This window comes from Gymnodraco acuticeps, unplaced genomic scaffold (assembly GCF_902827175.1).
Source record: "Gymnodraco acuticeps unplaced genomic scaffold, fGymAcu1.1, whole genome shotgun sequence".
In the NCBI taxonomy this organism is placed as follows: domain Eukaryota; kingdom Metazoa; phylum Chordata; class Actinopteri; order Perciformes; family Bathydraconidae; genus Gymnodraco; species Gymnodraco acuticeps.
Genome location: NW_022992232.1, coordinates 2,076,494 through 2,099,366, shown reverse-complemented (window position 1 = coordinate 2,099,366; position 22,873 = coordinate 2,076,494). Strand labels below are relative to the sequence as shown.

General features: G+C 38.7%; 1 protein-coding gene and 1 long non-coding RNA gene across 5 annotated transcripts; both read left to right on the top strand.

The window, feature by feature from the left end:
- The first annotated feature begins 3,525 nt into the window (after window positions 1-3,525).
- LOC117539882 lies at window positions 3,526-8,083 on the top strand. Its single transcript, XR_004568087.1, has 3 exons — window positions 3,526-3,708; window positions 4,763-4,973; window positions 6,910-8,083. It is a non-coding gene; the product is annotated as an uncharacterized LOC117539882 (long non-coding RNA).
- Window positions 8,084-9,863: 1,780 nt separating this feature from the next.
- On the top strand, window positions 9,864-13,545 carry LOC117539869. 4 transcript variants are annotated; one of them, XR_004568082.1, is made up of 9 exons: window positions 10,755-11,030; window positions 11,178-11,418; window positions 11,569-11,845; window positions 12,099-12,275; window positions 12,443-12,519; window positions 12,623-12,803; window positions 12,899-12,956; window positions 13,227-13,398; window positions 13,491-13,545. XR_004568082.1 is itself a non-coding variant. In XM_034206222.1 (5 exons), the coding sequence occupies exons 1-5, from the start codon at window positions 9,879-9,881 to the stop codon at window positions 12,111-12,113; spliced, it is 780 nt and encodes a 259-aa protein (XP_034062113.1). In that variant the 5' UTR covers window positions 9,864-9,878; the 3' UTR covers window positions 12,114-12,410. The 4 variants fall into 4 exon arrangements, 1 of the variants encoding a protein (XP_034062113.1); XR_004568083.1 differs by having other exon boundaries at window positions 13,482-13,542; XR_004568081.1 differs by lacking the exons at window positions 12,899-12,956; window positions 13,227-13,398; window positions 13,491-13,545 and adding an exon at window positions 9,864-9,995 and having other exon boundaries at window positions 10,901-11,030; window positions 12,623-12,806.
- The last annotated feature ends 9,328 nt before the right edge of the window (window positions 13,546-22,873 follow it).

The following is a 22,873-nucleotide window of genomic DNA, read 5'->3' as shown; positions in this document are numbered from 1 at the left end:
ACAACTATTTGGAAAATCAATTAATCGTTTTAAGTCACTTTTAAAATGTGAATATTTTCCGGTTTATAGTCTTCTATGACAGTGAACTGAATATTTTTTGGTTGTGGAAAAAACAAGACATTTGAAGATATCACCTTGGTATTTGGGCATATTTTACCATTCTATGGACCACAAAAAACTATCGATTAAACAAGAAAATAATGGACAGATTAACGATAATGAAAATAATTGTTTGCTGCCGCCCTACTGCAGCAGATTAAAATTACAATCTGATTAAAAGCAGACTGTTAAACTCACATTTAATAATAATTTATTTTAAATGTTCTCAGAACAATGCAGTGAACTATGCTCACAACGCACGACAATCGTTCTTCTCTGACATCATTACCAAAAACAAAAACAACGCACGTGCCTTGTTTGCTACCGTCGACAGACTAACTAACCCCCCAGTGTCAGTAGCCTCTGAATTTCTATCCACCAGGGCGTGCAATGATTTTGCCTCCTTTTTCACTGACAAAATTCAGAAAATCAGACAAGCAGTCAGTGCCTCTGCATCAGGAACAGCAAATGTGTTGTCCCTATCTCCACTTAACATCAATTCAGACATCATGACACAATTCCATCAGATTAATGATAAAAACCTAGAGGACATTATTCAACTTCTGAAATCCTCCTCCTGCTGCCTTGATATTATTCCAACAGGATTTTTCAAAGATGTTTTGCCTTGCATGGCCTCAGATCTACTTCATATAGTAAACAAATCTCTTCACTCAGGTATTTTTCCACAGGCCCTGAAAACTGCAGTCATTAAACCGCTCTTAAAAAAGAATAATCTAGATGCTTCAGTAATGAACAATTACAGGCCCATATCAAACCTCCCATTTCTAGGTAAAATCATTGAAAAAGTTGTTTTTCAACAGTTGAGTAATTTCTTGCATTTAAATGACTGTTTTGATGTGTTCCAGTCAGGCTTTCGTCCAAACCACAGCACTGAGACTGCTCTTGTAAAGGTCTTTAATGACATCCACTTAAACACAGACAGTGGCAGAACTTCAGTGTTAGTATTATTAGATCTCAGTGCTGCGTTTGACACTGTTGACCACAGCATATTACTAGACCGACTGGAGAACTGGGTGGGACTTTCGGAAACAGTTCTGAATTGGTTTGAATCCTACTTAAAGGACAGAAACAACTTTGTTTCTATAGGTAAATACACATCTGAGTTGACAAATATGACATGTGGGGTTCCTCAAGGCTCCATCTTGGGGCCTCTTCTCTTTAACATCTACATGCTACCACTGGCTCAGATAATGAAGAACAACAAAATAAGTTACCATAGCTATGCAGATGACACACAAATTTACGTAACAATTTCACCAGGAGACTATGCTCCAATTCAAACACTGAGTAAGTGCATTGAACAAATCAATGACTGGATGTGTCAGAACTTTCTCCAATTAAACAAAGATAAAACTGAGGTAATGGTTTTTGGAGCCAAGGCAGAACGTATACAAGTTAGCGCTGAGCTTCAGTGTGCAATGTTCAAAACAACAGATAAAGCCAGAAATCTAGGTGTAGTCATGGACTCTGACCTGAGTTTCAACAGTCACATTAAAACTGTTACTAAATCAGCCTACTATCACCTAAAGAATATATCTAGGATTAAAAGACTAATGTCACAGCAGGATTTGGAAAAACTTGTCCATGCTTTTATCTTCAGTAGACTGGACTACTGCAATGGTGTCTTCACAGGTCTCACTAAAAAATCTATTAGGAAGCTGCAGCTAATTCAGAACGCTGCTGCTCGAGTCCTCACTAACACTAAGAAAGTGGATCACATCACTCCAGTTCTGAAGTCTTTACACTGGCTTCCTGTGTGTCAAAGAATAGATTTCAAAATACTGCTGCTGGTTTATAAAGCACTGAATGGTTTAGGCCCAAAATACATTTCTGACCTCCTGCTAAATTATGAACCATCCAGATCTCTCAGGTCTTCAGGGACTGGTCAGCTTTCTGTCCCCAGAGTCAGAACTAAACATGGTAAAGCAGCGTTCAGTTATTATGCTCCAAATATCTGGAACAAACTCCCAGAAACCTGCAGGTCCGCTGCAACTCTGACTACTTTTAAATCCAGGCTGAAGACTTTTCTTTTTGTCGCTGCTTTTAATTGAACTATTCATATCTTAGACTGCACTGTAACTTTTATCCATGTACTTTTTTTCTTTTAATGTTTAATTGACAGCACTGTAACTTTTATCCATGTATTTTTTCTTTTAATGTTTATTTTATTAGCTTTTCTTTTTAATGACTGATTTTAAATGCCATTTTCTTAATCTCTTTCATTTTTTGTAAAGCACTTTGAATTGCCTTGTGTTGAAAAGTGCTATATAAATAAACTTGCCTTGCCTTGCCTTGCCTATGCTCAGAACAGTCTCATAATACACACATGCGCACAGAAGGATTCACACTTGTATTTCATGATCCACAAAAGGATTCACACTTGTATTTATACTTAAGTTCTTTGTGAATTGGTTAATATATTATGAAAGCTTGAGTCAACATTCTTAAAAAAGTTTGAATAAAAATGATCAATAAATGGAAACAAGTAAATGTATAAACATAGTTTTAGCATGCTACAAGCAATACACATTTGCAGATTCTAGAGATTTTCCCTGTTTTCCCTAATGTGAACAACTACTGCCATGTTTTAATCTCTCTCAATTGAGTTTGGTAAATCACACACAAACACTTTCTCAACACATTCTATGAAAACACACTTGTGGTGTAATCTATGTACTGCAATCAGTTCCATTTGTGATCTGTCACCTGGTCTGATGCAGGCAATGTGTGGCACAGACACCCTTTGTGGGAAGGCAGCCAGAAGTGTGTAAAATGGGATGAAAAGCAAGGCAAGTTCACTTTTTCCATCTACATCATAAGAGAGAATCTGATGCAACTCTCCCCGAGATCCATCAGACAGTCTGACGCACCAGTCATTGCGTCTCTTCCCCTGCGAGATGGAGTTCATGACTTTATGAGCTGTTCATGAGCACTCATGAAACATTCATGAACAACTCATTATATGTTCACTTGTCATGTTCATGAACCAAAATTCTTAAAATGCTCATGAATCATTTTAAAGAGCAGTTCATGACATTTTTATGAACATTGTTCATTCATATAAAGTTCCTGTTTTGCTCATGACAGACTTTTATGAGCAATTTATGAACTTTTCATGGTCCAGCCAATCACAACATTATAATTAAAACCCCAAAAAGTTTGCATGAGCATTCATGAATGTTGGATGATTGTGGCAAGTACAGAATATTTTTGAATATTCATGAGCATTTTATGAACTTTTGATGATCAGTGTGATGATTTTAAAGACCTCTTGAATATTCATCTACTATTTGAACATTTCTTTATTTTTTAAAACTTTTAATCTTAAAACAAAACAATAGTGCATTTGAAACTGAACATTATCTGTATTTATTTTTGGTGACATTCATATCATTTTATGGTTTATCTGTACTGTTTGAGAAGCAGTACGAGTAAGTAGCGCCAAGGTGGAACCTTTGGCAGGTGAGCGGTGACATCTGGGTTATTTTATGGGGGACACTTCCGCCCCCTCCTCAGTCAGAAGCAATCCAGACGATCAACCGGATCCTGTGTATAATTATTGCTGCTGCACTTTTCTGTTTTCTACAGGTCAGTACATAATGAAAATGATCGATGTTAACTTGTGTGAATTAGATATGATGTTGGAGATGTTTAGGAGAGTGTGTCAGAAAGTTTGGAGCATGTTTGACATAGTAACGGTATTTTAAAAATACTAAACTGTCGGCAACAATAGATGCCATTTTCGCGGGCTTCAGCCGCGCCTGGGTAAATGTGACCTGAGCGAAGGCTCGCAGGCAGGTTAGCTGCTGCGCACGGGTAATATGTTTTGTTTACCTGAGTGAAGTCTTGCAGGCACATTGCCTTGTTTTTTGTTTATTAACATTGACAGTGTATTTTTGTGATCTCCATAATATGTTATATTTGGTAAAGATAGATATATTGATAGAAAGTATTATTTGATAGCGTTATGTGTTTATATTGACTATGTTGAATTTCTCCTTGAGATACAGTAATGGACTGTGACAGACGGATAACTTAAATGTGATGTTTGTAAAGTACAGCTATTTAAATGTAACTGTGTACTTTGAATTTTGAATAAGAAGCAATCCAGACGATCAACCGGCCGCAGTCCTCGCCCTCATGCTCGGCGCCCTGAGTTCGCCCGCGGTGGCCTTCGCCCCTCCATAACCCCCATTTTGGACTCTGCCTTGCCCCCGGGCCGTCCGCCCGAGACCCCTTCCTGGTCCTCTGCCTTGCCCCCGGGCCGTCCGCCCGAGACCCCTTCCTGGTCCTCTGCCTTGCTCCCGGGCCGTCCGCCCGAGACCCCTTCCTGGTCCTCTGCCGTGCCCCTGGGCTGTCAACCCAAGCCCGTCCTCCAGACCCCCTCCACCCACCCTGGTGGCTTAGTGATGCGTTGTTTGTGTGATTAGTCTTGTGTGTATTTAAGTTCTGGTTTTTCTGTCTGTCTTTGTCGGTTCGTCTTTCGTTGTTGACTGTGTTCACCGGTGAGTGTTCTGTCTGTCCTAGTTCTATTTTTCATTATCCTTGAAATAAAGGTTAAATCAGGTTAATCTGCATTTGGGTCCTGCTTCCTTCGCTCTACCGTGACATATATAATGTGTAAATATATTGCTTTTTTCAGATCCACATTGGAACAGACATTTGGCTGCGAGAAGAGGTGAGGAGAAAAATTGATTCCACAACAAAGGACTCGCTCTTTGTGAAGGAGTTGGCTGTAGCCATATGGGGTACAGCAGAGTTAATGGGAAGAAGTGTGTCTGGAAAGGAATGCCCGAGCAAAACGACCGAAGCAAAGCCTCCCTTAACCCCATGCAAGCTTGGGACCGTAAAAGGTATGTGACACATCTCCGTACACTGAATGTCATCTTAAACTAACAAATTAAATACTACAAACATTCAAGACAGACAGGTGATGAAGACTTTTGCAATGTAATTGATTGCTCCGCTCGCCCGTTAGAGCCTGTCATCTTCCAAAAGTCAAGCAGCTTATTACAACCCACAGACACGTTTTAAAGTTTTCAAAAGTGGTCGAGTAAGTTATAACAATCTGCTGTCTCAGGCGGATCATAAACTATGGGATTAGTTTTGTTTCATAATGATAAAGCAACACTTTCCTCCATTGATTTTCATATCAAATTAGTGTGTTAATAAAATAAGCTATCATGGCTTATACTTGCATATCTAAACAGAATCATGAAAGCATGTTGGTAGAGTCAGGCACACGAGTCCATTTGAGTGTGTGCGCCGGTGTCTGAACTCTGAACGCTCACTGCTAGCTATGTAGCTAACTGTTCCTGCTATTAGGCTACTAGCTTGCATTGTTATGGATCTAAAGTTAGCAAAAGCTAACTTTCATAACACAGCTTTTCTTTACTTCTCACTTAACTAAAACAATAAAGAAACAGACCGTATAGTACAACACATATGATCAATATTTACATATATTTTCACTTGTAGTATTATAATAATTGAAATGCTGGTTCTTCTGGGGGTCTTCTGTCCACGCTCAGCTACCGCACCGCAGCTGCCTGCATTGTACAATCACTGGAGGACTGGGCTGTCACTCAAAAACTGAGTAGCCAATGGGGACGCACCCCTGAAAGTCCCGTCTACCTGGGAGGTTTGTGTCAGAATAGAGAGGCGAAGTCACGCCCATCTACTCCCTGGGACCTTATTTCAGAAAAAGTATGTATTGAAGTCAATGGTGAGAGAAAGATTATTTTTCGATCCCGTTTGAATTGTGCCACGAATTACACATATGATGTTTGTTAATCTTAAACAATTATTTTCATGTAAAAAAAAGTCACAGTTTGTCGTAAAACTGTTGAAATATAAGACTATGAAAATTACGCAACTAGAAAGACTACAAATCCCAGAGTCCCGGTCCCACATGCTGGCTCTGGAACCGACTAACTCCCCTTGTGTGTATGCACAGCTCTCAACATGCCCAGACTTGGAGTGATTTTCACCTCTTTTAATACTTTCCGCCTCATTCTGAAAGAAAGAAGTGAATTGTTCCAACGTGACGTCATTGAGCGGTTTTACGACACCTTTTTATTTTTTTTACTTGCAAAATTATCTTTTAAATTGACAAACATCATATGTGTAATTCGTGGCACAATTCAAACGGGATCAAAAGGTAATCTTTCTCTCCCCATTGACTTCAATACATCATTTTTCCAAAATAAGGTCCCATGGAGGAAAGGGAGGGACTTCACCTCTCTATAGAAAACAAAAAATGAGAAAGCTGCAGCGAGAGCAAAAGTCTGATCATTGAGAAAGAAGCAAAGAGAACTAGAGATAAAAGATGTTAAAACAAAGAAAAAAGACTTATAGTTTACATGATTACACAAATGATTTGTTTGCAACATATAGTTTTATTTTTGAAATTACATTTATTTTGCTTATTTTTTTTCTCTTAAAATCTTAGTTCTGCTTGATTCGGAGAAAGTGTTGCTTTATCTTTATGAAACAAAACTAATCCCATAATAATCATGTGACCTTTGAGGACAGTCAATACAAAATAAAAACGTGTGCAAAAAGTTTATATACATGTAATATAATAGAATATGATATTTACAAGAACAGAATATGAAATTAAATAATGTAAATGAAGAAAAACATTAAATACGGTGTATTGCGTGGATAATAGACCCAATCACAGTGAATGTTCAAAACTAAATTTGATACATTTTTCTTTTTCATCTCAGAGTGCACATATTTAAGTAATCATAACACAAAGCTAAAAGTTTCCTTTCTCTTTTCAAGAGTGCTTCAGAGGATGGCTGATCAAGCAAAACGTGGAGAAGACCAAGAGGGAGAAGTTGGCCGGTTACTTCATTTCGCAAAAAATACAGGACCTCTTGAAAAAGGGGAAGAAACAGTTGAAATAAAAATCTGAAGGAATGGGTGTTTGATGTTTTCCAATTTGTATTAATGTTCATGTTGTGTGTTATAAATGATGTTCCTGCTTCTAATCATTTGATGTATGAGTATTTATTTACAGACAATACATTCTATACATTCTGGTATACCTTTCTGGTAAGGTAGGTGCTCTGATCTGAAATGATAGATGTTCATTGAGCTACTGCAATTGGGTGAGTGTTTCATCATCATATATGACCAGCTTAACCACCATTTAATCCCAGTTAAAGTTCTACTCAAGATCATACCAGTCTGACCAGCTAATGGGGACTAGCTAGACCACTGTGACTACCAGCTAAACCAGCTATCCCGACCAGCTAATGGTGACCAGCTAGACTACTGTGACCACCAGCTTTTACCAGCTAAACCAGCTATCCCGACCAGCTAATGGTGACCAGCAAGACCACTGTGACCAAACTAGCTAGACCACTGTGACCAAACCAGCTAATGGTGACCAGCTAGACTACTGACCACCAGCTTTTACCAGCTAAACCAGCTATCCCGACCAGCTAATGGTGACCAGCTAGACCACTGTGACCAAACCAGCTAGACCACTGTGACCAAACCAGCTAATGGTGACCAGCTAGACTACTGACCACCAGCTTTTACCAGCTAAACCAGCTATCCCGACCAGCTAATGGTGACCAGCTAGACCACTGTGACCAAACCAGCTAGACCACTGTGACCAAACCAGCTATCCTGACCAGCTAGACCACTGTGACCACCAGCTTTTACCAGCTAAACCAGCTATCCCGACCAGCTAATGGTGACCAGCTAGACCACTGTGACCAAACCAGCTATCCTGACCAGCTAAAGTGTCCAAAACCCCTCTAACCAGCTAACTAATCCAGCCTAATATTGTCTGGCTGGTTTACCAGCCAGACCAGCCTTGTTGGTCTAAGCTGGTTTTTTCAGCAGGGTAGCCAAGCTTTCGAGGAGCTATTCCAGCCACAGGCACCCCGAGTGAGAGGGTTTTTTCCCTGGCAGGCAACACTGTCACCCGAAAGCGGTCAAGCCTCCTTCCCTCACATGTCGATGTGTTGGTGTTCCTCAACGCAAACCAAAAATCTGGAAAGGTGGACGTTATCGTGGAGGACAGCGAGTAAAGTGTTGCGCAATGCGCTGTTGCGCACTGGATTTACGTGGCATTTCACTAAACAGAGTTTTTTGCTTTCGATTTTGGTGAGTCCAGTTACTGTTTGTTATTTACTAAGTCCAGTTACTGTTTGTTATTTACTAAGTCCAGTTACTGTTTGTTATTTACTCAGCCATGTAACACAAATTAAAATGCAGTGTTTAATGTAACTGTATGAGTTCCGATATAAAATACAGTTGTACACCTCTCTTTGTGTGTCTTTATTATGACGTGACGACTAGTCGACTGCTATTTTGAAAAACGTGTCGACTAGTAAATATTGGTAGTTGTGAAACCCCTAACACACACACACATCATGCCCCCCGGTGACAGGACATCTCCTTCATAAAACGAGGGAGAATACTGTGGTAGTTTGATGTGTGTGTGGTTAAACGTAGCAGCCTCGATCTCTATTCAGCGGTTCTAATGAAGGGAAACGCAGTGAAGTAAATAGTAAAAGGCACAGCTCTTTGCAGCTGGTGCTGCTCTTCTCAGATTCTGCTGAGTTACACGTTACTGCCTCCAGTGCCCTGTACGACGAAGCCAGTTCAACAGACCCTGGACCTGGATATGTTTGATTTACCCGGCTTAACTAAACCTAACAAACGCGATGTCTCTAAGCGGTCCTACGAAGCTGGTTATCAACTCAGTAAATCAACCAGGGTTTCTCTGTCCGGCTGAGAGCGCGTTCATGTGAAAGGGACGGGGTTAGCAACATTTGACCAATCACAAACATGGAGACGCGTGGTGACAGCGCAGCGTCATACTTCATGAATGAATAGTGTAAATAGCAAATCCTGCTTCGTAGTACAGGCCACTGGTGCCGCAGAGATTTCACAAAGTGAAGGAGGTTTTCCTTCTATAAAACAGCTGTGGGCAGCAGATACTGTGAGTCACGGACAGGAATCCCTCAATTTAAATAAAACGAGGCCACGCTTTATTAACTCGTGCGCACACTTTAGTAACTCGTGCGCACGAGTTACTAAAGCGTGCGCACGAGAAAGTAAAACGTGGCCACGTTTTATTTATTTTTCTCTCTATGAACCCTCCAGGGCTCCGTACGTTTATGAATCTTTCTCCGCACCAAAATATACATCAGCTACTCTTGTTGCCTGTTAAGCATGACTTTCCACCAAATTTCATATAATTTAAAGGGGACCTATCATGCTAAATGCACCTTTGGACGTCTTTTATACATGAATATGTGTCCCCGGTGTTCCAGGGAACTCACCAAGTGTCAGAAAACACAACCCTCTCTATTTTCCTCCTTCGCCAAATCTCTAAAAAAAGTGGCTGAAACGGATCTGAAAAAAACGGATCCAGATTTCAACACTTTCCTACGTCACAAAGAGACGTGCTCCGCTTATTGGTCAACTCTCCACCTATCAGGGGAATGAGCCACGGCCACGTGCATTGCCAAACCTCTCATTTGCATATAGGCTATCGGCAGGCTAAATCAACTCCAGTCACATCTGTGTTTTTGTCTGCTCTTGCCAGGATGTCTAAGCGAGTTAAACTTTGTGCTGTTGTTGGCTGCAAGACTCGGGACAGGGGACTGCATGCAATGCCATCAGTGGAAAAAGAAAATAATCTATGGCTAGACTTCATTTTCAAGGGACATGTGCCAGAAGACCACGGCAGATTTCTGTTTGTGTGTTCCAAACATTTTACCACGGACATGTTTATGAACTTCTCTCAAGTCCAACACGGATATGCCTCCAAGCTAATGCTAAACCCGGGATCAATACCAACCATCCGGGAGCAGGCCAGTGAGGACACATCCAATTTTGAAGCTGTACGTTTTTATTTAGCGGTGTTTTTCCTGATAAAGCTATCTCTAGCTTGTAGTATGTAGCATGTAGCATGTAGCTTCGCCGTATCAATGTCGCCTCAAACCCAAATAGTAATCGGTTAGGTGTTTATATGTTTTTATAACATTTTATATTGTACGCTCCGCAGTCTTTGCTTTGTCTTTTATTTTAATTATCAGGCATTTGCTAACATGTTCAGACATACTGCCGTAATGGCGATCTGTGTGAAGGCTGTAAAGCCACGCCCTAGCCGATAACACAAGTATTTATTCTCCTATTTATTAGTATTTTGTATCCTCTAAAATCATATTGAGTAAGTTATAATAACAAACGTAATCTTCTGTAGGTAAGTGCCGTTTTTTCCAGCGTTATATGTAAAAGCTTTTGTGATTGTAGTCTGTAAGAACGATCAGATCTGTAAGCTAAGCTACGCTAATGAGACATGCCGTTTTTTCCAGCGTTATATGTAAAAGCTTTTGTATGTTTACTTGTTTACGCACATGAATATAAATGGGGATGTGTTAGGATACAACACTGTGTGTATGTATGTGAGGGGGGACACACACCATGAGTAAAACAGAACTAAAGCCCCGTTGGTCTGTTGTTGTTGACGAGGCCTTACCTAGCAACAGGCTAATTAGTGGCTAGCACTCATTACAGTCAGTCTACTGAGCTCAGCCCCTCTCCAACACATCATCTGTATTGAGTCAGAAACACAGCATGCACGTTACGGTTCAAAACTAACTCAGATTGGAAAAGGCTAAGCAAAGAGCTTTGCTAAATAGAGAGTTTTAGCCCCCATCTTTTGGGATTTCAGACGATATTTATCCAAATAGTATTTTCTCATCCTGAATACTAAATTGAGATGATTTTGTTTTCTTCTTTACAGGCCAGCACCTCACATGCTACCAGCAGATTACCTGTGATGACAGATTCTGCATGTCAGACTGACCCACCCAAGTACCGTACTGTTCGTACACAGCTATCCTCGAGGACTCTTGGTTCACATCGAAGTACAGGTTAGAAGCACGTTTTTCAAATGTTCTTTGGATACATCTTGACATTCTGATGTTGTAGCCTTTAATTTGTGTGCTTCTAATTGTTGTAAAAATATTTTTGTTTTATCTTTTGTTTTGTTTTTAATGTCAAATACAATTATGTTACAGCTGTCCAGGCTAAAATTCCCTGCAGAAGCGTTGGTGTCGAAACACTTCCGTTGGAAGTGCCAGTGCCCTTTTTAACATCCACCCCCTTAAAGAGACCACCAAAGAGGCCCCGTGTGGATCTTGAAGAGGAATACGAAGATCCATTTGAGGGAAGCTCTTCTTTGGTGATTTCCGAAGGCCAGGATGCAACTTATGATCCAGCAGAATCCATAACAAATGCTACAGAAACAACAGCCATGTCGTAAGTTACTGAAATATCACTATGTGTGAGTTTGTCTATGTATTGTATTTTTTGCTGTATATAATTCAAACATTGATAATAGGGAAACACCAAAGATCTCTAAAGCAACAATCTGTGTGATGGATATTAACTTCTATTTTTTAGTTTTAGTGGTCAAGAACAAAACCCCCCCCAGACGATCAACACATACATCGTGTATGAGACCTGCCTCATGGAGCTTTTTGAATCATGTCCTGTGTGCAAGCGTGTGTGTAATGTACAAACCAGAAGGATCGGTACATTCATATCAGTGCAGCAGCTGTGCCCCCATTGTCAGTTTACAAGAAACTGGAATAGCCAGCCTGTTCTTGGGAGTACTCCAGTTGGAAACCTGCAGCTATCAGTTGCAACATATGTCAACAGAGCATCTTTCTACAAACTTTCAAAGGTAAATTAACTGCAGAAGATTGTATTGCCAATGTTTGAAAATGCAAATGTTGTTGTTGAATACGATAGGACAAGGTAACAATAACAAGAGTGAGAAAATGATGACATAAAATAATGACATGTTCAGCTCTTTCCCTGTTTAAAAAAGGGCAGCTCATTTGCACTTTCCAGGTTCTCCTCATCGACTCGTCAACAAATCTACAGGTGATCTTTGAGATTAAAATGTGTTCTTGCGGTTTTCTTTCAACCATTAGGTCTTCAAACAATGAATATGCAGCTATGCAAATACAACACCTTCCGAAGGCATGCCAGGATGTTCATTGAGCCAGCGATTGTTTCTTACTGGCAAAAATCACAGGAAGGCATGCTACAGAAGCTCCATGCAGAGGAGAAAGTGATAGTTGGTGGTGATATGAGGGCTGACTCTCCAGGTATGTATTTTTTATATAATTCACATTTTACATTTCAGAAAGGGGTTTCACTATGTGTGATTTATTCAATTAATGGTTCCTGAAAAACATATGCTAAACACTACAAGCAAAAATACAAATTCACCATCCGCAGAGAAAAGTAATTACTGTAAAACATATTTTCACAGGCCACTCTGCAAAGTTCGGAGGCTACACTATGATGGACCTGAAGAACAACAAAGTCGTTGACCTCCAGTTGGTTCAGGTAAGTGGGGTGAAATGAAATATCAATGTTTTTTTCTTTAACACTGTTTGCACGTTATATTTAAAATGTGTGTATCAATGGTTATTTGTATGTGTCATAACAGAGCAATGAGGTTGGTGGAAGCTACCACATGGAGTTATAGGGCCTGAAAAGGAGTCTGGAGTTGTTAAAGGAACGTGGTGTGACTCTGGACTGTATTGTCACGGACAGACATCTGCAAATTCAGAAATTCCTAAGGGAAAGCAGCATCACCCAATTCTTTGATGTGTGGCACATAGAAAAAGGTATTTTTATTTATGTTAATTTCTATAATAATAGTATAATAATATTTTGAGTAAACTTGTATGTATATTAACTACATGTTAAATGTATTTATTAGGGATTTCTAAGCTACTGGAGAAGGCTGCAAAAAAGAAGGACTGCGAAAAACTTCGAGGGTGGGTGAAGAGTATAAGAAACCACATATACTGGACCGCAGCAACCTCCACCACCGGGCCTGAGAGAGTGGCCAAATGGTTCCCTAAGTGCCTTTATCCACTGCGCATTGCGCAATACCAATGGATGGCTGCAGGTATGTTGTTCATAAACCATATTACATTACTCCTCTATAAATATTTGTAAGGGACAACTATTGAATACAGGATGTTGTCAGACACAATCTATAAAGCATGACAAATCAAATATGACTTTGATTTTCAAATTCTTAGGAACGCCGGCCTTTCACAAGCTGGAGACAATTCTCTCAACCAAGAGGATTTTGAAAGCTGTGGCCAAACTCAGCCCACACCACCAGACTTAATCTTTGGAGTCATTCCATGCCGTCATCCTGCGCTTTGCTCCAAAGAATGTTGTGTTTCCATTTCTTGGAATGTTGTGCAGGTAAAATAAACCATAGTTACTTACTAATTAGTGACAATTTGTACATTCTTTGCTATTATTTACTTTTTTTCCCCTCATGGCAGAAATTAAAGACTGTACCTGGCAGCCCTGCACTACAATGAAAACGCTGAGCGTGCACAAGCCACTACATCCACTGGAAACCCTCTATATAAACTGCAGTTCCCAAAGGCCAGGAAGGGAGAATGCAGAGCAAAACCAGTAAAGACTGACCCCACATTCCGTAAGTGTTTAAAATATTTATTATACAACTATTTACAAATATAAAATAAAAAAATTAGAAAGAACTTTCAGTTTTTTACATGCATATCTAAACCACATTTTTTGTTGTGCTTTTTTTAATATTGCACAGGCTACGTGGCCAACTTAATGGACCTCATCTTCGACCAAGTCTTTGTGGACCCTGCACCATTCACACAGGAGCTTCTGAAGATACCCATCCCAGAGGACCTGTGTTCCCAATATGAGCGACCTGACAGGGAGGAGGTCATCTCCGGGTATGCTACACGGTTCAATTTGGCTGCCGTCTGAACCCAACATACACATTTCGCGGATCAGGAAACTCCCTGCGAATCCTGAGGACAACGCAGGCCGGAATCACCACTCTGATCCTGCGTCCAAGGAAGCCCCAGCACCAGCTCACAAAGCTTCTGTAGGCTAGATACCTGTGACGCCTGCAATCATTAAAAAAATATATTGTGTCATTTATACAAAATAAAAGTACATTTCGTTTTTTTTTATGGGTTCAAAGAACCGTTGATTTTGACAATAAAGTTCCGAGTTGATATCAAATGTGTCGTGATTATTCATGTTTGGATGGGTAAAGAATATTCTGATTTCAAAAGCATAAGGTTGTGTGTGGACTTTTTTTGTCGTACACATGGGTGTGTTATGCCATTGCTGTGTAATAATATATATAATAGTACATGTACAATGAAAGATTGCATAAAGCCATATACACCAGTATTTATTTCCATGAACAATATTAGCATTCGTTTTACAATTTCAGTCAAAAGAAACAAACCACTCACTGCTCTATTTGCCTCAACTGTAGTCCACCATGTTCAGCTCTGTAAATATTCAATGCATTCTGCAGGGAGAACACATTCAGGCACACAGGCTCCAATCCAGGATGGTCCACCATACAGGTTACAGAGTTCTCAAGTTCCTGCATCCGTCTTGACACCTAGTGTGATAAACATATTGAATGACATGTTAAAAATGCATTCTCTAAACAGACAACTTAGTGAAGCTATCAAAAATGTTACCTGTGGTATCGCCATGCAGCACACATTCTCCGGTTCAGAAGGCATCGTGGCGCAATTTGCACATGTACACCTGTAGAAAGAAGTCAATAACTGAGCTTTTAAAAACACATGAAACTACACACACTGCTGACAACTGAGGTGTTGTTGGAGTTATACTTTTTATCACCCTAAGTTATTGAACTTTCCAACGGTTGTTGCACGATGTTGGAAGAAAATGGCTGTAAACTATTAATAAACGCAATGAGGCCATTGTATATATGCTGAAAATATGAATGTCTCCCTTTATAAATATATATATGTATCGCTGTTTTTGCGTTACAAGCTCTAAGTTATAAACTGTACACATAGCATTCTTGCTAATTAGCCAAAATATGAACGGAATAAGTAGCAATCATCGTAACAGAGTAAAATAAATAGGAACAACAGCTTGTCAACTAACCATTCAGAAACGTCCTGCTGCAACCGAGATCTTTGCACCTCCACCAAAACCTCCGCTGCTTCAGGGTCAGTCTCTGGATCAAATTGATAATACGCTTGAACACATGCATTGCTCTGAGATGACATGTTTATTCCACACTCGTAATCACAGCAAGCATGTTAACGTGACTCTCACCGGCTCATGCCCCGCTCTTCTGCAGGGGGGCGTGGTCAGCTGCTGCTCAGAATTTTCAAAGACAGGCTTGGAAAAGAGCGAAAATGAGCGAAACGAGGCATGGCTAAAAAATGATCTGTTTGGTATTTTGAAAAATAAAATGTATAAATATACCTTATATAGGTATGGTCATACACTATATCATTTAAATATAGCATGATAGGTCTCCTTTAAGTATTTCTATGAATTTCTGCAACCTGACCGACAGGAGTGAAAACATAAAATCTTTGATATTGATTCATTTGATATTCACTCATTGAGTAATATCCTTGACCAGAGGATGGATTTAATTGAGTGAGTCCATGTGCCTTTGAGTTTGTTTTTTCTGCAGGAAGAAGGGAGCCTAAAGGGAACTGATGTTGTGTGGGTGGAAAATGACATCAACTGTGTTTTCAAGGACATCCCAAGGTAAACAAGGAGCTCCCACTCCTCTGTACATCACAGCACCATTTGCCATAGGCCACGCCGGAGTGCTCTCTCACCATTTTCCCCCCTCCCACCACGTGACGACAGCTCTTTAAAATGCCACCCACAAGGGCCAAAAGATGATTGCTGGAATCTGATTGGCTCTGCAGGGCTGAATGGTTGCTATGGAGAATATTGGGTTTTCAAAAAGCCAATTTTCCTTCGTCTTCAGAGGATGTAGTGACGCCTATATGGCAGGACTGGTGATTTGTCACATGTGTCTTATATTAGAGGCAGATCAGATGAAATGTTAATGGATTTTAATGATCGCTCTGAGGGAAATGGGTCACTCCAGCTGCAAATAGTCAGAAGATACAGCGAAGAAAAATAGGATGTTAATAGCAAACAGAGCTTTGTCCACTCAGTGTTTTCACTTCGTAAGCTACATTCTATATGAAGGGTTCATGGTTGGAGCAATAAAGGGTGTGCAGTGTGTCATCAAATAAAAAATGAGAATAAAGTGATGGAGAAATAAACACCAAAGAACATTAAATGCATTTTATTATTTTACATTTGATGATAATATTTGAAAATGATTAGAAACAAATAATGACAATGGCATGTTTTGTGCCTGGTTTTTGCAAAAGCTTGATTTTATTTAAAACCTCCTTTGAGTTAATAAAACGCAAACTGTCTGCATGGCTTGATAGTACAAGAGGTAACCAGAAAAAAGTTTTTGGGATTTGTAAACTGCACTGAATGTAAAAAAGTCTGTTCACAGTCCATTCTTTAATTATTTAAAATGTTGTTCCAATCTTGGCAATGAGTTAAAAACAATTCACAAAAGATGTACACTTTAAGCCAATCTTACTGAAAAAGAGATGCCTGTCAATAATCTGTTCCCGGGCGCTGTGCAATAGCTGGCCACTGCTCCTAGTACTAGACTCCTGGTACTAGGATGGGTTAAAAGCAGAGAACACATTTCACTGTTCACAGCTGCTTACAAACCAGTAGGTACAATAACCTGAAACAAATCAAATAAAAGTCAAACTACCATCAGCGAAACAGATTACATGACATCCTTTTATTGTGAAATTATTGTTTATTAAAACATTTTCTCAAACCCAAAGATGTCCATACAGCCCTTTAAATCCTTTGGTGATGCATTCCACAGTTTAACTACAACAATACCACTATGGGAAAGTTAATTTAGTCAATACCAGTTTATCTTCTTCAGTTTGGCTTACAGGAATAAAACAAAAAATACATATACTGTATATCATTTCAGACTGTTGTTTCAGATATGGTTACATTGTTTTGTACAGTTACATTCTCTCTGTACACCTCCTTACCATCATGTTTTGAGTGTAATTCATTTAACAACAAAAATGACAATAAATGAAGAGACACAAAACGACCACAAAGAGACACAAATTAATTTGTCTTTAGATGATTCGATAATGTCATTATTGTCAACTAGTTTGTTCACAATGATTACACAGTGAACATAATACACAAAACGACTACAAAGAGACATCAAATAACCACAAAATGACCACATGTTGACAGTTCTTTAGATGTTGTAAAAATGTCATTATGGTAAATTCCTTTGGCAATAATTGTTATCTTAATTTCACAAAAATATAAAACCATTTAGCTTTATCAATTTGTTAAAGGTATCCTGTGGGGTTTCTTATAAAACCATAAAACATATTTGCATTCAGTGTTTGTTCACGTAACACATTGTTTCTCCTTGACCTCGAACAAAGCGGTGAGTGCCATTTTATCCTCATTTACAAAACTGATTTTCAAATATATTATGTTCACCAGTTTGCATTCTTCACTCAAGGTTTAGTCAAGCCTTGTAATAACACTGATAGTGTGAAAAACACCCATTGATCACAAGATTTAACCATTAGAATAGTACTTCTGTCCACTATCCTTTGTGCATGTGTTTACGCGCTGCATCACGCTCACCCTCTTGAATTAAATCAGAGATGCACCTCTCCCTCTCTCTGTTATTCATGAGCACTCTCGACCATCCTTCTAACTGTGTGTCTCTCATGGGAAGCATCTTTGAATAAGTAATGCTTACTAATACTCAGAGGTAAACAGAAGGTCGGCCTTCTGTTCAATTACTCGAGTAGATGTATATACCGATACAGATATTTTTTCAGCACAAAAAAGGTTAAACTACAGAGCAACAAGCTGGTAACAGGTCCATCATATAGAATAATTAGCTTGCAGTGAAGTGTGTCCTGAGGAACCTGTAAAGAGTCAGATCGTTTTTCTTCAGTGGAGACATGAGTTGGATTAAAACTTAATATAAAAAAACACTTTTCTTGTGTATTTAGTGATTAGGCTTAATGATAGGCTCACAGAGATGAATGACTAAAATACGATACAATACAACTTTCAATTTACATTTTCCATTTCAACACATTTAAACTCATGATACGTAAACATCTTTGATTATATCTTCTGAATTCAGATGTGATTTAACGAAGAAACACAAAATGACAAAATTATTACAAATCAGTGGCGACTGGTCATTAGGGGCAGGTGGGGCACAGTGTCAGCAGAAAGTATTACAAATAATGATTACAAAAAAATAAATATATAAAATATATTTTAAGATCATGTTTAATCATCTGATTCGTCTGTACAGATGTAGCACCTCATTTCAGACTCCAGCTTACAGCTTCCTGCCTACGACCTGCCTAAGACCAGTATCGAGGAATGTTAAGCCCTCCCACTATTTTTCAAGAGGGCGTTGCCAGATTTTCAATTTCAGGTTTTAACCAGGAGATGGCGCTTCATTCACAAATACAGAAAGACAACTTTCAGCACTTTCAGTTGTGTTTTGAAGAGCATTTGAACACATCAATATTGTAGATCAAATAAAGTATATCTAATCTTGTAATTCAATAATATATAGTCTTTATATATTACATAATCATAATAATACTGTAAATGTTTACATTACACTTCTTTATTTGTTATGCTCATACTTTTACCTTTACAATCGTTTAAATATGCAGTATATTTTTTGTATATTTTTGTGTTTGCTTCCTCCTGCTCCCTTTCGGACACATACTGTATGATTTATTACTATTATTAATATGAAGATATTATTAAGATAAGATAAGATGTTACTTTATTGATTGAACATTTTAGTTTAGAATGTGCTGTCCCACGGTAATTCAGAAGGCTCACAGGTCACATTCCGACCATTATTTAAAAACAATACTGTAGGTGCTTTCCCACCATCTACAGTTTGATTTGTATAGAGGGAGCTCTGTGGCTGATTGGCCGGCGATTAGGTGTGGCGCATTTATCATTAGGTAATCAGAGCTAACTGCCTGCCATCAGATTTCATTTAAAAAACAGGTCTGATTTTAAGCTTTTATCTTCAGTAGACTCGACTACTGCAATGGTGTCTTCACAGGTCTCACTAACAAATCTATTCGAAAGATTCAGCTGATTCAGAACGCCGCTGCTCGAGTCCTCACTAACACTAAGAAAGTGGAACACATCACTCCAGTTCTGAACTCTTTACACTGGCTTCCTGTGTGTCAAAGAATAGATTTCAAAAATACTGCTGCTGGTTTATAAAACACTGAATGGTTTAGGCCCAAAATACATTTCTGACCTACTGCTAAATTATGAACCATCCAGATCTCTCAGGTCTTCAGGGACGGGTCAGCTTTCTGTCCCTAGAGTCAGAACTAAACATGGAGAAGCAGCGTTCAGTTGTTACGCTCCAAATATCTGGAACAAACTCCCAGAAACCTGCAGGTCCGCTGCAACTCTTACTACTTTTAAATCCAGGCTGAAGACTTTTCTTTGTGTCGCTGCTTTTAATTGAACTATTCACATCTTAAACTGCACTGTAACTTTTATCCATGTATTTTTTCTTTTAATGTTTATTTTATTATCTTTTCTTTTTAATGACTGATTTTAAATGCCAATTTCTTAATGTCTTTCATTTTTTGTAAAGCACTTTGAATTGCCGTGTGTTGATTTTGTCTTTATTATTAGTATTATTAATATGAAGATATTATTAAGATAAGATAAGATGTTACTTTATTGATTGAACATTTTAGTTCAGAATGTGCTGTCCCACGGTAATTCAGAAGGCTCACAGGTCACATTCCGACCATTATTTAAAACAATAGGTGCTTTCACACCGTCTACAGTTTAATTTGTATAGAGGGAGCTCTGTGGCTGAATGGCCAGCGATTAGGTGTGGCGCATTTATCATAGGTGAACAGAGCTAACTGCCTGCCGTCAGATTTCATTTAAAAAACAGGTCTGATTTTAAGACTATTTCTGCGCTCATAAAGAATGATAAGAATAAGAATAATGCGTATTGAACTGGTTTAATTCATTAGTGAGTTTATTTAACACTAGAACCGCCAATCGGGTCAATTTGTGTGATGTGTGTTGTGTGTGTGCAATGTAACTTTTTTTCAATAAAATATTAAAGTCTCTTACAGTTACTTTCGTAAACCTGAAGTGAATACATTTTGGATTACTTATTGGAATTATTGGTGGAAAGATTTCCTCACAACATTTAATATTCATTACTAAAGGAACAGCCGAATCATCACAGCGCACAAAACTTATTACCGCCGCAGATGGACCAAAAAAGGGAGCGTTTGAAAGAAATGTGCGGGTCCGCTCAGTGAAACAATAACAACGAAACATGGAGGAACAAAAGTCTGCGTTTAAAAACCTACAGTTAACTTAGCTGCTGGAGAAGAAAGATCAGGGGGGAGGGGGGGAGAGAGCTGTGTAAATACACAACTGAGAGCTGCCGTTTCATTCAGACTGTTTAAAATACGGTAACAATGGACTATTTTTCTTAGCGGATGCATTTCAATTTAAATCAATACATACAACTATTTTTAAATCAATAAAAACATTTTCTAAATCCATAAAAGCATTTCAATTAATATTGGGAGTCATGTCGTTACTTTGTTGAGAATGTGGCCATGTAATAAGCGGGATAATTTGCAGCGACTTGTTCTTTATGGGGAAAATAACACCCTTCATGCTGATCAAGATCCTGATCTGCCGACGAGGCTCCATTAAAATATAAATATTTTTAGTGAATTACTGAGTTTAGGCACGTTAATAACGTTTTAATGAAGTTGAATACAGTATATTCATATGTGTCAGTGATTTCATGTCAATTCGGCGAACATAAACATAAATGATCGTGGTGAAGATGATGATTAAATTAGGATTACAAATTGAGAGTCGGGCTGCATTTCCTCCCGTTCGTTTTTTTCGACTAAACAACATTATTTTGTTAAATAACAACATGGTGATGTTTTGTAAATGATTACATGTCTCTTATTTAGCACAGAGTATGATATCCGTGACATATGGATCTTAACAAAGTTCCGCTGTATCTGACTTTATTTCACATGAGCTCCAGTGTGGAACCCCACTGCACCCCCTGGTGGATCAATAATCCATTGCAGCTGGCTTCATTATAATGACATTTATTTATCACGGGGGCGGTCTCAAGTCAAGCTGGAGGTTTTCCCTTGAGCGAGGGCAGATCACGTACCAATAACGGCCCTCGCGTTTCAAACTATCTGAAATTAGGTGCTACATCTGTATTTTGCTGTTTTAGTCTGTGTTCTTCTAATTAGTGTCTACAGTGTGTGCCTATTGAGACATTTTGAGCCATGTGGGACAAAACCCGATCATGCCCCTCCCTCTCACTGTCTAAGTCAATGGTGACTGCAAAAACTACACTGCGCATGCTCAGAGTATTTTTCAATGTAATGTGTGTGGCAAAAAAATAATGACCATAGGGGCACTGAGCTGCCATCCCCACCATACGTCATCTCACATAATTCAGAGCTGATTGGTTGTAAGTACGTGTGCCGCGAAAAGTGTAGTGTGTGAAGAGGAGACGAGAGAGGTGCAGTGACGCATCCTAAAACCCGGAAGTAAGCTGTGCATTGTTTCCCTCGACAAAAAAGCAATGAGATTTCTCCATCGGATTTTAGAAAATAAGATCTGTGGGAAACGTACCTGTTAGATAAATGCACGTTTTGTTCAGCCGGATAATATCCACATGTCTACCCTACTTTTATAATTTTCTAATCATAAATCTATCGATTAGATTTATGATAGACTTTTGAAACTACAAGAAGATAAGGAGGACTTTTACAAAAAAGTAATAGAGATTTTTGTCCAGAAGGATAGCATGGACTTCATCTTCAAGTCAAGGTAAGACCACCATTTTATTGAAAATGGGATTTTACTAAGAGAGAACAATTAAATATTGAAATGATAAAATTACATTTTTTGGGTATCCTTTTGTTGAACTGTCTGTTTAAAAGTAATCGAAGCATCAGACTAAAAAAGCTTTTGAAAATAATATTATATTTTGATTTAGGTCGAAATATAATATTTGTAAACATGAAGAGTCAGTGCCAGTGCCTCGCCAGCCATGAACCTCACTGCACGTCACTGCAGAAGCTTATATATAAACATCTAAGTTTTTTGTGCCAAGAGTGAAAATGTTGTTTCATCACGTACATTTACTCAAGTGTTTTGCATCAAATGACAATCAAAATACAAAAATAGCAATTCAGAGAAATTGTACAAACACATACTGTACAAACATGAGATTTCCTTTGAAGTAAAAAATATACCTTTTTACATAAACACTTTCTGAACAGCAATACATTCACTAAAGTGCATTGAACACATTACATTAGCAAAATACACACATATTTAACAGTGGCGACTGGTCATTAGGGGCAGGTGGGGCAAAGCCCCACCTAGTGTCAGCAGAAAGTATTACAAATAATGATTACAACAAAATGCAAAAATAAATAAAAATATATATAAAATATATTTTAAGATCATGTTTAATCATCTGATTCGTCTGTACAATGCTGTTTTAGTCTGTGTTCTTCTAATTAGTGTCTACAGTGTGTGCCTATTGAGCTGTTTAGAGCCATGTGGGACAAAACCCGATCATGCCCCTCCCTCTCACTGTCTAAGTGAACCGTGACTGTAAAAACTACACTGCGCATGCTGAGAGTATTTTCCTATTTAATGTGTGTGGCAAAAAATAATGACCATAGGGGCACTGAGCTGC